Below are 21,806 nucleotides of genomic sequence, written 5' to 3'. Positions count from 1 at the left end.
TATATGGAACCAATACATTTAGGAAAGACACTTGAAGTTTCCATTTAAGAAGTCAGGTTATTAATTATGGCAAGAATAATCAATAAATGACTTTATTTTAGTAATACAGAACTGTAGTTTTCAAGTTGACAGTATTTGATCTTTAATATTGAAAAATATTTGGACAAGTGAAGTTGAAGTTCGGACAAGTGAATATCTTGGTCACTTGTCCGAATGGACAAGTAGGAAAAAAAGTTAATGTAGAGCCCTGTGTAAAATTGTCGTTATTCCGTTCAATCTTCATAAAAACATTTGCACCCGCCGCAGAGAGCGTTGCTATCTTCGATCAACATCGATCTCAGCAAGGGGGCACACGTGGTTAACGGTTAAAGGACTGAGCTTATGATTGAGATATATTGAAACTGAGTTTATAAATCGGGGTAATATGCCTAAATAGAGGGGCGATTAGTTCTTGTTTTAATATAATGTGCCTTCTTCGACATCTCCGCCATTATCGAATGTTGGGGATTTTCCAAGATCTTAAAATAGCACAATGTTCACTCGATGAAGTTAGGTTGGTTGTGCTGTGATTGAACTGTTTATTTGCTGTAAAAATATTGGAAACTTGAGGAAATGTACTCAAATAAAAAAAAATTAGAGTTAGGCCTAATTGCAAGTCATACATGGAAGTGATGTCACATGACTATAATATAGAGTCATCGTACTGTATACCTCTGAAAATGACTTTGTGCACATGTCGTGTAAAGAGACCGACTGCTAAGTTATTAAATCAAAAAAGTTCTTTCTTTGGTGATTCATTCGGGATATGAAGGTAGCGACATTGCAGAAAAAATGTTAATTTTTTCTGCAATGATCGCTACCTTCATAACTGGCATGAATCATCAAAGAAAGCATTTTATTGTTTATATTAACATATTCCTTTTAACTAATTCATAAATTGATTGTGAAAAGTTAATAAATTCACTTAATTACTGTTAATGTGCATAAGTACGTTAGCTAAAAGAAATAGCCAAATCATCTCCTGTGAGACTTTGAGTCTGACATCATCATGATTATTTTGTGCGGTCGGTGATTTTTCTTAGGTCGCTGTTGGTTTCGACCAATCAACAAAGAGGATGTGTCCTGTCAGTTTCTTGTCAGTTTCAGACGCTGTATAGATTTCGACCAATCGATAAACGGGACATGTAGATTTTAATCTGACTGTTTCTACAGAGCTATCAATTGACTATACGTCCCATAAGATTACTTGGTAGATGTTGAAATAGTGCAGTTATTAATTTTAATTAAATTTGGTGTCAAAATATCACAGAATCTTTTATGTAAACCCCACATTTAAAAAAAAAAATATCAACCTACCAGAAAAAGCTGAAACAAGTTTGCTGTAATTGCATAGTTCTGCCTGTCTCTCCCCCCCCCCCCTCCCCAGTTATCTCTCTATAAAGGGAAAAAAAACCAGAAGGTGTGAGAACTGCCTTGTAAATCTATATTTATTATAAAAGCTTGTGAAGGTCAGCCTCCTGAAAAAGTTGATTTTGAAAAAAAAATGCTATTAGTTTTGCTAGAAAAAAAACAGAAAAAAAATATGGATAAATATACATGTATGAATTACAAATAAAATGAAATAATACTTGTTGATGTAGATTTCATGAGAATGCATTAATTATTGTAAATAACATGCAGTACATTTTATCATATGGTCATACCATTTTTACGCGCAGTGATGCTGCGCTGGTTGTGGCGCTGTTACATCGCACCGCACACCAACTCTGCCAAACTTCCCCCCCATGCATCAAAAATTTTCTGGGGAAAACACTGAAATGGCAACAGTGCCATGTTTAAGTCAAGTATGAAAAGAAGGGAAGAGAACTGTAGCGTCATGACATTTTCGTACCAATTCATAGTGCGTAGGAATACAAGGTATACTGATATTTGAGAGCATGTTGATTTAAAGTGTTTTTGTGTCTTATATCATTGAATTAATTTACTGTTAATGTACTTCAGTTGTTGGTTGAGTCTGACATCATCATAATTATTTCATGCAGTCCATGATTTTCCTTAAATCAATGGTGGTTTCAAGCAAAAGATAAAAGAGGCTTCTAGATTTCAATCCTGTCTGTTTCGGTCACTAAAGTTCGACCAATCAATAAACAAGGCATGTTAATATTGGTCCTGTTAGTTTTTATAGAGCTATGAATTAATTAGTTACTTTCTATAGAGCTATAAATAAACTAAAGTTTCCGTAAGAAATAGAGGAAATCATACTCGATACATGTAAATATAGTCTTATCAAACCATTAGCCATTATGGCCCTTCAGGGCTTTGATTATTTTTTTGGTATATATTTTATTATTGAGAAAAGATAAAATTTTCAAATTGTTTATAGATTAGGTAAAATAGAAAGTTTCATATAAGGTGTTTATTGTAATCAAATTTATACATTAGATGTTTATACAATAAAATATCTGGGTTTTTTTATTACAGTTTTTTCAAACAGTTCAGCATGGACTGATATTCTGTATCAGTTAAAACTTGATGCCAGACAGTTTTTGTTGAAGAATGCAGACAGATGCATGGAATGTGTTCTAATAGACAAACAACTTGATGAGGTAATTAAATTTCTTTTTTAGAATTCGTTATGTGTGGTTTTCAATGTTTGGCTTTAAATCCATTTTGATCTTTGTTTCAGAACACACAGAATGCGTTGAGCACTTTTGCACGGATTGGGGCTGACCTTGTTCTGCGGAGAGTTGTGGCCTACAGTACAGGTATTCTGGGTCAGAGCGAGCTGTTACTGGTGACCCTGAACGAGTACGGAGTGTTCTGTTGTCCCGAGGGAGAGCTCTACGACAAGTCACTCATCCAGCAGTGAGTAAATATTAAGGATTGTTTGTAACAGGCATCAGGGGATATAGAGGATATACATAGGCAAGCTACTGACAAACAAGTTGATAAAACAGGACTATCAACAGTCTCGTTTGAAGTCATCTTTTCGTAAGTTCTATGGTCAATACAACGACCTTGTCAGCAAATACAATCTTCCACTGGGTCGCATGCTGACTGACGTTTTTCATACTAATTGTTAGACCATAATTAATCACCTAATTGTCTACGGACTTTTCCGTTTTATCCCTGATTACGACATAGAGCACACGGCGGGTGTGACCGGTCAGCAGAGGATGCTCCCTCCTCCATGGCACTTGATCCTACCTCTATCTTTTTAGAGGTCCGTGTTGCTCTGCTTTGAATTTGTATTTTGCTTTATGGATTTTTGAGATGGTTGACAGTTTGTTATTGTCATTTTTTTTCATGTATGTTCATGTAGTTTTATGGTGCTGTTAGTGTTATACAGATGATTCTCATCTGTATCCTGAATTATTTTCAGGTTTGAAAAGTGTTCTGACAGCTCTGGTGCCAACATTAAAAGGGAGAACAAGCTGTACACGTATGAAGATCAAATGGCTGAACTAGAACTCAAAAAGGTTTTTTTAATACTTAGTCCATCTTATTATTCAACTTGTCAGCTAATATTTTATGTTCATTAAGTGTTACTGCTACTGTTTAATAGATGTTTTTATCAATCACATAGTATGTATCACGTAATGTGTTCTGTAGGAGTTAGAGAAGAAAAAGGGGAAAAAACCAAAAGAGCCAATCAAACTTTCCAAGAAACAGGAAGAAATGCTGCAAGCTCAGAAGGAAAAGGAGGCTGAAATCAGAAAGAGGCTTACAAAGGTAGGGATTTTCCCCTTTTATAATTAATTTCTAATTGAGTTTCAGCAAGGACCAAACAAGGGGGGAGGTGACTTTGGTTGAGATAATAGATTTTTGATTGGTAACTTCGCCGGAATTTCCTCTGAAAGAAAATTTAAAGGAGCCATGTATTCCGAGTTCATAATTGTGTAAATAAACTCCAAAGACAATAAAACGATGTTTTTGTAATTGAAAAGATGTTTTCACAGCCTCTAGCAGTTAAACCCTGTTATGATTAATCATTCGCGACTGTCTTATCTGTAGAGATAATAAATACCGGTGATGCAAACACATACGGTGCATTGAAAATTACAACCGATATATATGTCTTTTCTTGTTCATATTATAATTAGTTGGTAACCTGTAATTAGTTAATAACTATGCCAAATTAATGCCATTTGTTTACATTTATTTTCAAAATAAAAATGTTGTAATTGGGTCATAGGGTAGGACTAATGCCTCCAAAATACACAGAAGTGCATAAACTGATATTGTGCATGTCACTTGGCTAACTCAATCACAAAACATTTTATATACGGTATTTTCCCGACGAATCGTCGATGCGGACGACTAGTCAAATTGCTCATTTTTAGCCAAAATTTTAACAAAATCCTACGATACGTCGATTCAGACCATGCTTTGATCTTATCACTTCAAAATGGCGTATAAAACTTCAGTAACATTATCAGTGTATGATGCCACGATGTCCCCGATATTGCTACCAATTATTATTAATGATTAACATTTAAACAATTACACTTTATACTTACGCATCATATTTTCAAATATTGGCAACTTCTACAAAGTCGCTTGCATTTTAAACAATTCCCGATATCGCGTGTTATGCAAAACTAAACTTACTTTTATCAGAAATATTTTATTCCCATGCATTAAAATAATTATCCACTCTGGCCATCGCCAGTGTATTCGCCATTACGTAACCAGCCACCTGTTGACTCGGCGCGTGGTCAATGTTTGTTTAACAATTTCCGGTGTCAGAGGCATGCACCTGTCTAGTGTCAAGACTTCAAAGGGGGATCTCAAGTGCAGAAAGCTTAGCAATTACTATGATTTGATGAAACTTGTTTACTTTGTATCCAGTAATGCAGTTACACGCTATTGTTTTACATAGACACTGTTAGAAATAGACCGATCATTTGTGCGACTTGAAAATGACAATATATACGACATACATACGTTTCCTAAAAATTTTATTTAACAATAATCAAAGAATTGGACAGTAATTAATCAATGAACTATATAATCACTCTTATAACGGCCCTCTTTATATACATGGAGTGAAATTGCCGTAAAGATCTCAGCCTTAGGACAAGATTATTAACACAACCGATGTCAGCCTATTGTATAAACAGTAGTATTGAATATTGCCGATTACATATTTTAAGATTGAATTTGACTATAAAATATTTCTTATTTATATTTTCCACTAATAAAATAATAAAACTTAAAAAACATTCCCCAGACCTACTGCAATATTTTTTTCCATTCAAATTTGGTTTCAATTTTACTGCGCAATGTTATCTTCCCACTAGTGATATATGGAACCATGTGACGATGTGTTTATAAAAACGGAACGGTAAAACTTTTAATTGATTAAAGACAGTGTACCATATTTTAATAACTGTTATTATTATGTATTTTAGTGTTAACAGATGAGATGATAATTATTAAAGATGAACAGTGAATTCAACAACGTAATTTTCAATCACACAGCCAACTCAAGATGATTAAAACCAAGATTTTTAATGCTATTTTTAACAATTTTCTGACCTCAACCCTTTATAGACAAGTCGAACAAGACGATAAGTCAGGTGCTCTGGTTCAGAGAAAAAAAATACCGACTAATCGTCTGAAAAATACGGTATATAATGTATGAATACATTAAAAAAAAATGAAATTAAACATATTGGATAAGTTAAGACTGACGCTGAAATGTTTCTTGATCTTAAGAATTGTCTTACTAAACATTAAATACTTGTGTACAGAAAAATCAAAAGGATGATCTACTATTACTATTTCGTGGGGTCCCTTCTCATTTGATGAATTATATGAATTAAATTGCAACAATTTTGGTAGTTTTCAAATGAGTAATTTATTAAGTTAAAACAACATCTTTTAAACAGTTCTGACACATTATAATTATGAGGATATCTGCATTATCATTATTTTTAAGAAAATATTGCAGCAGAAAATCATCTTGGTTTGTAGCCATTTGTTGTTTTTGAGAAAAGATGAAAATAATTGATGGGCCTTAATTAGTACAAAAGTGATACCTGTATGCCTGATAATACATTGAATTACAGGTAACTCTCAATGGCTCGAACTTCGATCGCTCGAAGTGAGTCTAGGGTCTCGATTTTTTTTCCCTATATAACTAAGCAAATTTACTCTTGATTTCTCGAACTCTTGATCTCTCGAAACCCTTGATCTCTCGAAGTCAAATTGCAGTCCCGTTATTCATAATCTATAGTTTTTAGCTCACCTGAGCTGAAAGCTCAAGTGAGCTATTCTGATCACATTTTGTCTGTCGTCCGTCTGTCCGTAAACTTTTCACATTTTCAACATCTTCTCAAGAACTACTAGGCCAATTTCAACCAAACTTGGCACAAATGATCCTTAGGCAAAGGGGATTTAAAGTTGTGAAAATTCAGGGTCACACTCGTTTTCAAGGGGAGATAATTAGAAATTAATGAACAATTTCGAGAAATTTTCAAAAATCTTCTTCTCAAGAACCAGAAAGCCAGGAAAGCTGAAACTTGTGTGGAAGCATCCTCAGGTAGTGTAGATTCGAAGTTGTGAAATTCGTGACCCCCCGGGGGTAGGGTGGGGCCACAATGGGGGGTCGAAGTTTTACATAGGAATATATAGAGTAAATCTTTAAAAATCTTCTTCTCAGAAACTAAACAGCCAGGAAAGCTGAAACTTGTGTGGAAGCATCCTCAGGTAGTGTAGATTCAAAGTTGTGAAAATCATGTCCCCCGGGGTAGCGTGGGGCCACAATGGGGGGTCGAAGTTTTACTTCGGAATATATAGAGTAAATCTTTAAAAATCTTCTTCTCAGAAACTAAACAGCCAGGAATGCTGAAACTTGTGTGGAAGCATCATCAGGTAGTGTAGATTCAAAGTTGCGAAAATCATGACCCACGGGGGTAGGGTGGGGCCACAATGGGGGGTCGAAGTTTTACATAGGAATGTATAGAGTAAATCTTTAAAAATCTTCTTCTCAGAAACTAATCAGCCAGGAAAGCTGAAACTTGTGTGGAAGCATCCTCAGGTAGTGTAGATTCAAAGTTGTGAAAATCATGATCCCTGGGGGTAGGGTGAGGCCACATTGGGGGGGGGTGTTAAAATTTTACATAGATATATATAGAGTAAATCTTTAAAAATCTTCTCCTGAGATACTAATCAGCAAGATGATTGTTAAGACTTTGGCTCCAGGACAATTCTTCGGCCTCACAAGAAGGTTCAGAGTTTGATGTAGCTAAATATCCCATATATAAACAATTGTAAAGGATCTTTTTGAGAACTGCAATACTCAACATGTGATATGACTATAAATTGAAGCAGGCAGCTATTTTTTCATTAGAATCTTTTTGTATTACTGTATTGAGTTATTGCCCTTGATTTATTGATTCTTGATTATTTTAATTAATGCATCCACTGATAACCAATTACTGTGATGATTATTTTTATACAATAATAAATATTCAATGTATATAAGTTGTTCTGCATAAGTAGTTTTGGGTTAGGCCAGATTAGTTTGTTTATTTTTGATTTCCAATTTTTAGATACTATGAATTATTTTAGGCCGCCACATATATAGGGACAGTGTCTATTGCATTTCTAAAAGCGACTGTTTGAGGTTAAACTTGAACAGGTACGGATAGATTGAGTGTGTGAATATCCCTGCTCTGTCTAATGTTTGTGTTTTCTAACCTACAATACAGAGTGTGTGGTCATTCCTGCCCTGTATCACATTGATGTGTGCGGTCATACCTGCTTGTATTGGTGGTGGTTGTAGCGAAGAACTAGTGTATGGTCATCCCTGCTGGTGTTCTGGCCTTTCTAGCGCATGTGTGCGGCACTCCCTGCTTGGTACCTGTTGAGTTGCGTAGGTGTGTGGTCATCCCTGCCTGCTAACGATGAGTCCCTATATATGTGCAGGAGTGGTGATTAAAGTCTGCTCTTGTAAATGTTGGCAGCAATCAGGGCTATCCGAGTTCCAAGGGGGAAAAATGGAATATATTTATACAGGATCTACATGTATTATTGTAAATTGTCCAGATTGTTTGTATTATGACTCCATTAAGCTGACTTTATCATACCTTTTGTTCCTCAGGTGAGCGATGTGGCCCATGGGCCTCTTGTTTACTCTCGATACCTCGAAGTCGCCGTGTATATCCAAGCGCTATACCTAATTAACACCTACTTGGTCATTTAAATGGCTCCAGGAGTTAGACGCGGGACTCGTGTCAGAGGTTGTTTATTCAGGTGACACTTGTCCTGCAAGGTGATAATTGCTTGATGATTGACCATACCGATACCCAATCTATAATTAACACCAACCGTTTTACGATAATTTGGAGACCCAAAGAAATTGAGAAATTAATTGAGACAGAACAATGATATTGAGCCATGGTCAAATTTTAGAATTATAAAACTGTAAAAATTATGTTAATGAGCATCATTATCATTATAATGATTATTGCTGAACAAGTTCTTACAGCTGGGGATCCGGAAGGACCCGTACAGTGGGAACAATGGATCTCAGTTATCACATTTATGACAAGTCGATCGTCTCAAAGTCCAGTAGTACTGAACAATCTGGTCTTAATATGATGCATAAAATAAATAATTATGATGAATTTATTCAATAGTTGTTTGTATTTAGTTTTAGTTCTGTATATTTTACTGAAAAGAAAACATTGTTTAAGCACGTGCGTTAGGTAAGCCCTAAATAAATGGCTTAATCATAACATCCGGTAAGACTAATTTTAAAACCCGTCGGTCAACCCGGAAAATTCCGTACTCTTGAAAACTCGAACTCTTGAAACCTCGAAGTTTTTCCTCGGTCCCATGGACTTCGAGCTATCGAGAGTTACCTGTATATAGCTTTTTAACATATATCACGTGACAACATTTTCCAGTCGAATATCTTCATCGATTAAGTGAGTAAGGTTATAAAAAGTCACACAAGTCTACACCAGGTAAACAAGTTCATACCAGGTAAACAACTATTTAAGGAAAGACCAATTAAGTTGTTGACTGTAGCCCTTGCGACCTTTGCCACAGAGTTCAAACACTGCGTACTGGCTTCCAGACTATCTGGCAATCCTCTGTCCGTCAATCTTTAATAACTTTCACATAATGAGAGCTGTGAAAATGAAATGTATCTCATCGGCATGATATATTCTTAGCTGCAGATCTGTAGCTCTCTGGTTGAAAAAATTCGGATAGACAAACCAGAGAGCTACAGTTCCAAGCGTTGTAAAAACCTCCGATTTACGCCGCCGTTTTTGTGTCGCTCGCTTCGAGAATTATATCCGACTTTAAAAGCATTCAACCGCCTAAAAAATTGGATTTATTAATTAAACATATAGTTTACCCTAACTCTGCTAACTTTGTTTTCCTTTCAATGGTTCACAATTTTAAAATTATTTTAAAAAGTTGTTTTATTTTTATATAATATATATATTTATATTATTTGAATATAATTACATACATTATATACTTTTACAAATCGAGATAAAATGCTCATCTTTATTTTTCAAAAACAATTTTTAAAGATATACTGAAATAATTTTAATTATTGTTTTGGACCTTCGGCTTTTATTTTTCCAAATTTCCCTAAATTATGAGGATTTTATTATAATTGTTTTCCACTTTAATCGCCATTTGGGTTCATTTGGGTCCATTTGGGTAAATCGACGCACCCGAGATCTCGCTACTAGGTAAACATGGTTGTCATAAGGCGAGTTTTTTAAAACGATGACATTCCAAGGCGAAGGATGGCCGTTGTGAACCATTGAAAGGAAAACAAAGTTAGCAGAGTTAGGGTAAACTATATGTTTAATTAATAAATCCAATTTTTTAGGCGGTTGAATGCTTTTAAAGTCGGATATAATTCTCGAAGCGAGCGACACAAAAACGGCGGCGTAAATCGGAGGTTTTTACAACGCTTGGAACTGTAGCTCTCTGGTTTGTCTATCTGAATTTTTTCAACCAGAGAGCTACAGATCTGCAGCTAGATATATTCTTAGAACTTAGCTTCTTAAATAAATACAAAAAAAATATTCACTTAGATGTGGAAAATGAAAATTACATTTATTTAAGTTCAATTTTATTTTCATAAATATCAATGCACCAAACAAAAATTATTGCAGGTAAATAGTAACCACCTTTTTACAGTATTTTCATCATTTAAAGAGACAGTACGGCGCATCTTATAAAAAAACCAACTTGAAAATTTTTTTCGAACGGGTTCGGTATTTTTGTATTACTCATAAATATATATACTTTCAGAAAATTACAAATATCTCAATAAAATAAATCTAATTATTTCATTAAAATTAATAATTAGGTATAACCTATCACATAAATACATCACCACGTGTTACAGGGTTTCGCCTTCTATACTAATACGCATGCGTATTTATTGTAAACAAAACACATGCAGGGCTCGCAAAGATTCTCCTGGACATGTTTGTTGATAAAAATATGTTATTTCTACTTCTCCCAGGTAATAACTGTTCAAAGTTTTAAAAAAAACCACAATTATTATTTTATAAGCATGTATTTTGCGTGTATATCATAAGAGTTCCTACAACCTAAATTCATTTTTTAAATGAGGCCCCTTGGGGGTTTATTTGACATATTTATGTCTGTTCATTTTAAAATGAACCGAAATTGGTAAACCATCAATAAATTATAGAGAAAGTGGTGATGTGTTCCGTTTAGAGAGTCCCTTTGACCTCGTATACCATGATGACTGTAGTCGTGTCAATCAAAGTCCACATGGTACAAATAAATGATATAAGATTATTCTGGTTTGTACTACCTTTAAAGAAATTGATTTAGAGTTTTATATCATCTCTATACAGTCAGAGTCTGCTATAATTGTTCAGTGAAGTCTATTAAGAAGAAAAAGCCATGTTTCCCATCTCTTATAAAAATCCGGAAGCTCGTTATTACGTTAATAAGGTACGTGAAAGGGATTTTTATGTATTTCAACTATTACAACCAACGTTATTTCTTATTTCCTAACAATACAATGGGTTTATCTGATGTTATTCACACATGTGTTTTCAGCTGTACTGTCTCTTTAAGGCCAGCATTTTTTTATTTTTAGGTTTACAAACCCGCCGCTCGGTTTTCTGAGTTTTTAGAAAAAAAATAAAATTACAAAAAAGATCTTTTTTTTCTCCCCGACAGCAAAGTTTTCCTAGTAGAAAAAGTGTATCGTCATTGTTATCACACAGGCATAAAATATGCTCTTTTTGTGTCATGATAGCCTAAAAATTTCTTACGCATCTTTTTCTCGTGCTACATTCTTCAGAGAAGCTTCTACAAACACTCTGCTGTAAGTTTCATACTTTGAAGTTTTACCGACAGTGTTGACCAGTGGCTAGACGAGATAGTCACACCTCACTGAACATGGCTTCGATAGTTACCTGTGCAGCTGTTTTCAAGTACATCACTGTAAAATGATTCCCTTTCTTTTTGTGTTGAATTGGCATATGTATTCATTGGCTTTAAAAAAAAAATATTTTACGGAGAGAGAGAGAGAGAGAGAGAGAGAGAGAGAGAGAGAGAGAGAGATGTATTAGAGATATTATAAATTTCTGCAGTAACTATAACTATTCTCATGAACACATTTTAAAGTGACCTGCCAAGTGAATTTAAAAAAAAATCATATTTTGCATATTATTGTTCGTGCATTTTCCGTTATTTTTAATTAAAATTTACCATTACATAATTAATTGCATAGTTGTACTTTGTACATGGAAATTCAACGGGATAAAATACATGCACACATATAGTTGCAGTGATTTTATAAATTTTGACATGTCCGACAATAGTCTGACTAGTAACTTTGAATCTTGGGCTAGTAACTTGGTGGCCAAATTTTGTAATTGCACACCCCTGACATTGCTATATGTACATGTAATATCAAAGCTGTATGTCTAATATTCTATTGTACTATTTCAGTGATACATGTATGTTACACAGATGACATACTTTTCACATGCTACACTTGATGCAGTTACACAACACTATCATGAAGTTGTCATTCATTATATTATTAGAATAAATATGATGTCATAAAAGTTTTTTTTTCTCCTACAGAACTTTACAATTTTGTGGTTCGTAAACCTAAAAATAAAAAAATTGTAGGTCAGAAGAGATTTTTATTTTTTTTTTATTTCCTCCTCCTACGGAACTTTATCATTTTGTTGTTTGAAAACCTAAAAATAAAAAAATGCTGGCCTAAACTAGATATGTTTTGCCTGACCTCTGAACAAAATATTAATGAAATAAAATATTGGCTTCCTTTTATTGTGTAGATTCAACATGTTCAAATTATGATTACACATGATAAAGTAGGCCCACAGTGGGTGCAGATTTTTAAACTGATATTCATCTTAGTAAACGTATGAAATTTTTTATCTTTAAAGAGTTTACACATGTGCAAAAACTGCAGGAAGTAATATTCTGGTGAGCTATGTGGCCCATGGACTTCTTTGTTTAGCTCATCTGAGCTGAAAGCTCAAGTGAGCTTTTCTGATCACATTTTGCCTGTCCTTCATCTGTCTGTCCATCTGTAAACTTTTTACATTTTCAACATCTTTTCCAGAACCACTGAGCCAATTTCAACCAAACTTGGCACAAAGCACCCTTGGGCAGAGGGGTTCAAAGTTATGAAAATTAAGGACCGCGTCCTTTTACAAGAGGAGATAATTAGGAATTATTAAAAATGTTCGTGAAATTTTCAAAAATCTTCTCAAGAACCATTAGGCCAGAAAAGCTGAAACTTATGTGGAAGTATCTTCAGGTAGTGGAGATTCAAAAGTGTGAAAATCATTATCCCTTATTGGGCCAAAATTTGGGGGGGGGGGGGGGGGGGGGGGGGGTTACATAGGAATATATATAGAGTAAATCTTTAAGAATCTTCCACTTAAGAACCAATCAGCCAGGAAAGCTGAAACTTCTGTGGAGGCATCCTCTGGTAGTGTAGATTCAAAGTTTTGAAAATCATGACCCCTGGGGGTAGAGTGGGACACAATCGGGGGTCGAATTTTTATAAGGGAATATAAAGAGTAAATTCTTTAAAAACCTTCTTCTCAGAAACCGATAAGCCAGAAAAGCTGAAACTTATGTGGAAATATTCTCAGGTAGTGTAGATTCACAGTTGTGAAAATCAGGACCCCCAGGAGAAGGATTGTGCCACAGTAGGGGGCAAAATTTTACATAGAAACATTTCTCCGAAACCAATTAGGCAGCGAAGCTGACACTTATGTTGAAGCATTCTCTGGGAGTGTAGATTCAAAGTTGTGAATATCATAACCCCGGGGGGTAGAATTGGGCCACAATGGGGGGGGGGGGGGTCGAAATTTTACCTAGAAATATATAGAGAAAAGTCTTCAAAAATCTTCTTAGAAACCAATCAGCCAGGAAAGCTGAAACTTGTGTAAAAGCATTCTCAGGTAGAGTAGATTCAAAGTTGTGAACATCATGATCCCCGGGGGTAGGATGGGGCCACATTGGGGGTAGAATTTTTACATAGGAGTATATGGAGAAAAGTTTTTGAAAATTTTCTTCTCAGAAACCAATTGGCCAGAGAAGCTGAAACTTGTGTCAAAGCAAATCATGAAAGCAAAGAAAAATCTTTTGATATCTTCTTCTAAAAACCATTTGCTTAGAAAAGCTGTAACTTTAGTGAAAGCAACTTCAGATAGTGTAGATTCAAGTTTGATAAAGCTGACATGAATTCATAAATACGCATTATTTCCCTTTTATCTCTGACTACCGCCATATTAGTTGTCATTTTCTATTGTTTTGCTCATGGCTACACACCCCCTATATATAAGGCCAAGAGAGTGTAGAAACACGTTTTGAACAAAAAATTTATAACAAGACAAGCACTGCACTGGCCAGGAATATCCAATGAACGACGAAACAAGACAGACTGTAATCCAGGCACAGATACTTCAAAAATCCTCAATAATTGTTGACCGTTTTCCTGTGTGTGTTGTAACATCGCACATTCGCAAACCACACACTGTGGCAGATCGAGCAATGTCAATGATCACATGGATCTTTGAAATGGAGAGTTTTTGTAGGAACGGATGGAAACGATGTTACTTTCTTGGATTTACTATCATTTAGCTACTGTGTTTGATGTAGTGCCGCTGGGGTTTTCTAAAAGCTGCAGATGTTATGCACTCTGTATGAATAACACTTGTGTTCAATGTGCATGAAAAGTAAGGCAACACTATATGTGCAAAATAATGCGATTTCCTAGAAATTCTTTCAAAAAATACCGGTAGGGTGAGTTAACCATGCATCGGACACATACCTTGGATCGGACAACTTTGGTTATAAATATACAAATAAATGTGCATGCACTCGTGTGCTGTGACGGATATTCCTGATTTAGAGCTAATGGACTTTATGATTATTAAGAATTTGACAGTCACATTGTCTAAGAAATAGAAATATAGGCATTGTAAAATGCTTCAAATACGCCATTTTTGAAAATTTAGTTAATATGAAGATTTTACGCTAAAGCAATATTTGAATGTAGTGCATTTGATTGGGAATTAGTGACAATGCACTCTCTGCATAAAATAATTAGAAAAAAGTAAGTTTTGAAACAAAATATTATTAACCTGTTATTTCATTTGATCCAAATGTGAATTTGCAAGGAGCGCAACTCAAGTTATTTGCTAGATAGCCCCACCGTATCATCAAGTTTTCATATAAGCTCTGCCAAGGGTTTATGGGGAGCGGAGTTGACCAAAAACCCTTGGCTAGCAAAGATGATACATTGTGATATGTATGATATTTAAAAATCTTCTTTTTATCTTCTGCTAATACTGCATGAAAATTGATTGCATATATAAAAAGACAATAAAGCTCTCTGTGAAAATTGTTAATTTCATATCCCCCAGGGTTTTGACCCTAGGGTTGGGCTAAGAAAGTCAAATAGTGTTAATGTTTGAACTGAATTGAAACCGACTGCTTATTAAGAAATACCATAAAGCTGACTTCTTAAATTTTAAATTACATGACACCTAAGGCATGGGTTCTGGCTCCTTGGAGGGGGGGGGGGGGTCATTCTTCTATCATTAGAGTCTTGCACATTGCACTCTTATTATCTTAGAGTTTTTCACCAAAATCAATGATTTCATATTCCTTGTTGCAATATTTTAGTAATTGTCTTTTTTTTAACAGCTAAATGATGCCCTTTGCTGTGGATGTCAAATTATAACAGCTTGTCTCAAAGGAAACAGTTCAGCTACCTGTGAATTTATGAAGGATCTCTGTGCTTGCTTAGTGCCTTTACTGAAATCCCCTCTTGGAGCACCAGAAGCCAGCAAAGTTTTCCTGAGCTTAGGTCAAGCAGTATTTGAGGACAACATGCTGGGTTTGTTTTTCTTTAACAATTATAGCTCACTTATCATTTAATCATCAAGCATGCATTAATTTGCATCAACTTTGAATGATTGTGAAAATGCATATTTTTGTTTACTTAATTTAAAAGTTACCTTTTTGCTGTAATTTATATTGCTGAATTGATCTCTTTACAAAGATGTAAATTTTGATTAATAAAAAATATTTATTTTCCTGCCAAGAAAGTAATGCCTCCTTTTGAATATTAATCCATCACGAAGCATTGACTACAAATTTTGTTCGAAAATAAGATTAATCAGTCCAAAACTAGCGCATGTTTTTATGCGTCGTAAATTGCAATTCTTTAACAGATAAGGAATTGTCCATCCAAATTTTTCAAGAGTGGGTGTTACAAACCTGCAGCTAACTTGCATGTAAATATTGTTTTAGGGCTTAGCCTTTTCGTAAAAAAAAAAAATTTGTTTTTTATTGTCCATTGGCACCTATGATTATCACCATCTTTTAAAATTTTTGCATTTTAGGCAAGAAAGTAAGCTATATCGGTCTTAGACTGCTGGAACCAGCCTGTCCAGTCAATAAAGAATGGACTTGTATTACTGCCAAAGAACAGGCCATGCACATTGTACAGCTTTTGTGTGAAAAATCAGTGCCAGATTTATCTACCCCTGACAAAGAGACTGAACTGTTTGAGGCCTCAACCTTTGTGTTTATTTTCTACCTTTTGGGAGTTGTGTTACGGAATGCTGGGGAAGTCGTTGGTAGTGATGAGTTAACCATGTCTCGCGCCCTGAAGATGATCATCACTCATGCTGAGATGAGGAAAACCAAATCAGGAAACTTTGTGAGTATCAGATTGTAGTTAGTCTAGTTGAACTTATAATAAATAAAGAAATATATTTTCATAGAACAATAGATTTATTGTACCAAATATATAACAAATTGATTATCAAAATTGAACTGATAATGAATTTTACTTTCCAATATAGTCAATTTAAAAGCTAGAATTTGTTTTATGTGATTGTTTGATTTTTCCCATGTGTCAACTGAAATTGATTAATTTTGTTTATATACATTTGATAAGAAATATGTCTTCATTTTATTCAATAGTCCAACCCTGAATTGCTGCCTCACTGTGACATCCTGAGAACCCTTCTTCAAGTTGTTGGCACCTCCTCTTCCTCCAAAATTCAGCAGCTGGCCAGCACTGCTCTAGTGGAGGTGGCAGAGTCCATCTCAGGGAAAGAGGGGTGTGGCAGAGCTACAGAAAAAGATATAGAAGTTTTGCTGGAAGCTCTGAAATTACCAAGTGCTATGTCTAGAGATTCGGCTCTGCAGGTATATTTTCAATGCAGCACTCTTTTCGTATTTTCTACTCATTTTAAGAGGGAGCAATTTGTTCAAATGTGAACCTGCTAAATCTACATGAATATGTAATGTTCACAGTACTTGTTAATATGTTATGCAAAGAGATATCTTTCATTTTTTAGTTAACCTACATGTACTTGTATATTTACATGTATTTATGTACAGACCCTGAAACTGATACTACACCTCTAAAATGAACCGTACAGTGCAAGAAACGAACCGTACCGCTCACAAAACGAACTATACCGTTCACAAAGCGAACTGTATCATTAAAAAAGCGTACTGAACCGAACCATGCACCTGGTGTAGTAGCACATTTCAGGGTCTGTACTATCATTGGGAGAGGTAATGACATCATGAATGATCTTGTATACATGCTCAGACAGTTTCCTAGGTTGTTTAAGGTCTTTGTAAAATCTGGCTATTTCAGGCACTTCTTCGTCTGGCTGATGTCCTGCCAAACATTAATGATGACCTTGACCTTGGACTACAGATAGCACAGAGGGTCTGGGTGGTCAACTTTGATGAGGATGAAAATATCAGACAGATAGCCGAAATGTAAGTCCTTTGCATATAGTGATCGGACTGTTTTCATTAGGTGACCTTATTACTTGTCTGTGTATGTATCTTTATTCATACACTATCAATTATTTCTTTGTGTTACATAGTTTGAGAGAGAAGCTGAAGCTGAAAGAGCCGTATGAAGATCTGTGCTTGCCTCTGATTGATGATGTCATCCACCCGGAGAAGACAGTCAGGAAGGCAGCCTCTAAAGCCCTGGAGAGGACCATCAGCTGCCACCCAGAGTTCATCACCACCACCATACAACAACTTAAAGAGAAATACGAGGAGAAGCTCTTTGTGAGAATGATGGTTTTGATTAATAATACTATCATTAAAACAGTCCCAATATTTATATGCAGTTTGTTAATAAATGTTGATATGATTGGTAGTCCATGTAGAAAGTAACTGTTACTGGCTTTTTTGAAAGGTTATTCAGTTGTTTAGATGTTTATGATTGTGAAGGCAGCTAAAAAATTTAAGTACAAAAAAATATTTCTTCATTTTGGGAAGGGGTACAAAAAGTTGTGGAGGATAACATGTGCTGATTTAATGCTTAAGGCAAAAACAGACTGCTTTAGTTGCACAAGCTGTTGAAATAGATGTACAAGTAAGAATGTTTTGTTCTTTTGTTTTAGATGCCTCCTCCTATACTTGACTCATTTGGGAGACAGGTTGGGGAGCCTCCATTGGATGAGTGGGAGGCCCGCAGTGGGGTTGCCCTGGCTCTGGAAAAGATCTCCCCACTTCTGCCTGCTGACCAGATAGAGGAACTGTTCTCCTTCTATGTACCCCATGCACTAGGAGACAGGTCAGCTGAGGTCAGGACGCATATGAGAGATGCTGCCTTAGCAACTGTGACAGCTCATGGAAAGGTGAGCATGCTGAATTCTTCAGTTGTGTTTTAAATAAATCAAAATAAGAAAAACAAATAATCTACAGTAGTTATCATGAACACGCATAGAATTTGTTGTGTACCATATTTTAATTCTTTTGCTGCTCTAAGTTGATATTTAATTTGTTTTGGATAAGATTTTTATGTACATGTGTGTTATGTTGTTTTGAATGTTCAGATTAAACTGATAAGTATATATACATTATATTAGTATTTTTATTCAATGAATTTACGATCAATTATTTCAACCATTTCAAAAGGAATTGCTTTGATTGATCTATACAGTAAAACTTGGTTATAGCGAAGTCCTAGGGACCAATGGATTTACTTCGTTATATCTGTAATTCGTTATATCCATATAATGAATTCGTAATAATTACTATAGCGAATTTACTATACACAATCATGTTTTCTTTTACTAGACTACAATTTTTGCTAATTGAGATTTAGAATGAAAATACATTCTTTTGGAACCTTTGATAACCAGATTGTAAATTGAAGAATTTATGTGAAAAAAGAATTCATTCAAACTATTATGTTAAATGTTAGAGCAAACTTTTAAAACTCTGAAAGAAATTCAGTATAGAAGTGTTAAATTGTGTCATTATTCACCTTTACGGGACTCAAAATCTGTTCGTTATATCCGAATTCCATATATCCATAATATTTTGCAAAGATTTGTTAAGAATTTTACCGGGGACTCAAAAACACTTCGCTATATCCGAGATTTCGTTATATCCATGTTTGAACTAAACAAGTTTTACTGTACATTTATTTTGTAGGAGAATGTCAGCATCCTTTTGCCCGTGTTTGAGAACTGCTTAAGTAATGCCCCAGACACGGCCAGTTTTGATGCAGTGCGACAGAGCATAGTTATTTTGATGGGATCCCTGGCCAAACATTTAGACAAAGACAACCCCAAAATCAAGCCCATCGTGGCTCAGTTGATTGGAGCTCTGTCTACACCATCTCAGGAGGTATTCCTTAGCTCTAAATGTCCATATCAAGCATATACAAATTGGTAGCTGATTAAGTCAAATTGTTTTACCTTAGTTTTACAATGAGGACATTTGTTTTGCTCTGTGCATTTGTGGAAACACGGTCACTGTTGTGTTTCTGTTTGGATGAAGTGAAAATGGCGGCACCGTTTGTTTCTTGATAAGTTTTCATGTTATTTAAGGCTTGCATTGTTTACTTTTACATTAAAAAGATCATCAAATCTATTTAATAGCATATTAAATCTTTAAATTTCTACGAGGTTTATGTGAAAATTAGGTAATAAGCAGTTTATGTCAATTAATTGTGAACAACAGAACATGTTTGGATGGCCTTGTTTTTCCAAATAGGAACGATATCTAAGACTGACTAAGAGTTCAAACAGTTCTTTTAATTATTCCTTCGCGAATGGGATTTAGCATCGCTACTGTGCAATATACATGCCCTCACTGCAAAGCATACTTTCAATGAAGATCATCATGAGATAGACATTTGAAGTCACATTTGGTAAAAAAATAAACATACACATTGAAAAACTTGTGCATTAAGTCAACAAAACTTTAAATACCATAATTTAAATTTCAAGTTTACACAATACAAGCTCCAAGTAACTTGGCTTCTAAAAATTGTATACAGAATGTTTTACAGATATGTTAAGTCTGTTGTATAATCATTTCATCAATATTAATTTAGAAAGATTCAGCCTTACTAATATCTTTACCGACACAAAAATAAACATGTTTACGATAGTTTCGATCAAGTTATGAGTTTCGAAACACGTCGTCTAACGTTATTGGCTTTAAACAATGTTGGGAAGAAAATTTTTTTTAAATCTGTCAGATACAGAATTATACTAACTCTAAAAAGTTCAAAGGCTGTAAAATCATCTAATGATACAATATTTTTTTTCTCTATTAAAAAAGGGAAATATGTAAATATATAGATACACTGCACAAACCGTCATAACGGGAATTTTTTTTTTGGTATCCTTGCATGGGTTTCATGAAAATGAGAAAAAGACATATTTCACCTTAGAAACATAGTATTTAATTTACCAAACATCATACTTGTCTTATTTTTAGAAATTAGATTGAAACGTTCCCAAACAACTTTTTAGATTTGCAACAGCCTAACAACTTTTGCAAATTTTTAACTAAGAGATTTTTATAATTATACTTTTGTGTTAAATACTAACACGGGCTATGTACTTTTTCTGCAATATTGCCACCTTCATTTTCCGCATGAGTCACCAAAGAAAGCATTTTACTGTTTTAATAAACTAAATTATAATTAGCATGGTACCCACCCCCGCCACAGCGTTTTCACTTCGTTTTGGGTATATTATTCGTTCACTTTCTCCGCATGCAATGTAATTAAAAGCATATGTCCTCTTCGTAAGCATTAACTTTTGTGTTTTGTCATTGCAGTGAAAAAGAACTAAATATTGAGAATGAAATTTAAACAAAAATGCTCATTGTTGTACCAAATTATGAACAGAATTACAATATACATTGGATGAAATCAAAGCAATGTAAAATAGCGGTATATTGTGTAATCAATTTTATTATTTTAGTTCATTAATTGAAGAAATCAACAAAACTTCTTGATCAGTAGAATACATAGATACATATTTATCATTTTGATTTTCTGGTGAGAATTATAATTAAATAAATGTACATATACAGTAGTTGGCCATAGATGAGTTCGCAAAATGGTGAGGTTTACTCAGGTCTTGTCATCATTTGAATTTTTTGGATCAACTATTTCTAACACCAGAGTAAATATGACTAAGCAGACATCAATGGTACTTTGTATTATATTTCACTGGTGATAGTAATAAGGAATCATTCTTTGGATATTATGAGATGATAATTTCACTTCGGGCTTTATTAGATTTGATCACGCCCCGCTTAAAATTATCACCTCATAATACTCAAAGAATGATTCCTCATTCGTTAAATAAATCAATTCCTTATCAATTTTATACTAAGTATAGCATTTTATCAGAGGAAAAAAAAACATGATTGTCAACATAAATGAACTTAGTCATCCTGTTTTAGTCCCCTTCGAACATGTGGAAATATTTTGGTTTCATAGCGTTTGTGAAACTGTCGGACAGGAAAGAAAAATTCAGCATCTGTATATTAAGTTCTTTAGCCTGACTTTGATACATCTTTTGCCTGCTGTGTAATTGAATGGTCCACTATTTTTTTAAAAGATGTATATTCGGTTGCACACCGATAAAAGGCAAACTACTCCATTCTTGTCTAAAATATCAAAAATAATGTATCTTTAAATTATTCAAACTGTACCATTTGGACAATTTATATTTTAGCATCCAAACCGGAATAATTTATTTTATCCAAACCATACTACTTATTTAGCAGGTGCATGAAGTTATTGCTATTTTTATGCATATTAATGTTACAGTATTAAAAAGACATTGGTTAGATTTCATTTGGTTAGTGTATTGTTATCTCTTTTAAATTAATTTTGGCTGCTTCAGATTTCTAGTATGTGTTATATTATCTACGTAATCTCAAATAGTTCTTGGTTTTTGAGTTTAAATGACACGTTAATGATT

General features: G+C 34.5%; 1 protein-coding gene across 1 annotated transcript in view; it reads left to right on the top strand.

The window, feature by feature from the left end:
- The window catches only part of LOC128188604 (eIF-2-alpha kinase activator GCN1-like), a 143,046-nt gene that overhangs the window by 78,347 nt on the left and 42,893 nt on the right, over positions 1 to 21,806 (top strand). Inside the window, exons 19-29 of the mRNA XM_052859768.1 lie at positions 2,482 to 2,606; positions 2,687 to 2,865; positions 3,383 to 3,479; positions 3,613 to 3,732; positions 15,226 to 15,418; positions 15,927 to 16,246; positions 16,513 to 16,740; positions 17,201 to 17,328; positions 17,439 to 17,631; positions 17,970 to 18,206; positions 19,009 to 19,203. Coding sequence (XP_052715728.1) covers positions 2,482 to 2,606; positions 2,687 to 2,865; positions 3,383 to 3,479; positions 3,613 to 3,732; positions 15,226 to 15,418; positions 15,927 to 16,246; positions 16,513 to 16,740; positions 17,201 to 17,328; positions 17,439 to 17,631; positions 17,970 to 18,206; positions 19,009 to 19,203 — 2,015 coding nt within the window. The remainder of the gene's footprint in view (positions 1 to 2,481; positions 2,607 to 2,686; positions 2,866 to 3,382; positions 3,480 to 3,612; positions 3,733 to 15,225; positions 15,419 to 15,926; positions 16,247 to 16,512; positions 16,741 to 17,200; positions 17,329 to 17,438; positions 17,632 to 17,969; positions 18,207 to 19,008; positions 19,204 to 21,806) is intronic.

Source organism: Crassostrea angulata, chromosome 6 (assembly GCF_025612915.1).
Source record: "Crassostrea angulata isolate pt1a10 chromosome 6, ASM2561291v2, whole genome shotgun sequence".
NCBI classification, from domain to species: Eukaryota; Metazoa; Mollusca; class Bivalvia; order Ostreida; family Ostreidae; genus Magallana; species Magallana angulata.
The sequence above is the reverse complement of the archived record's forward strand: the minus strand, read 5'-3'. Positions and strand labels throughout refer to the sequence as shown.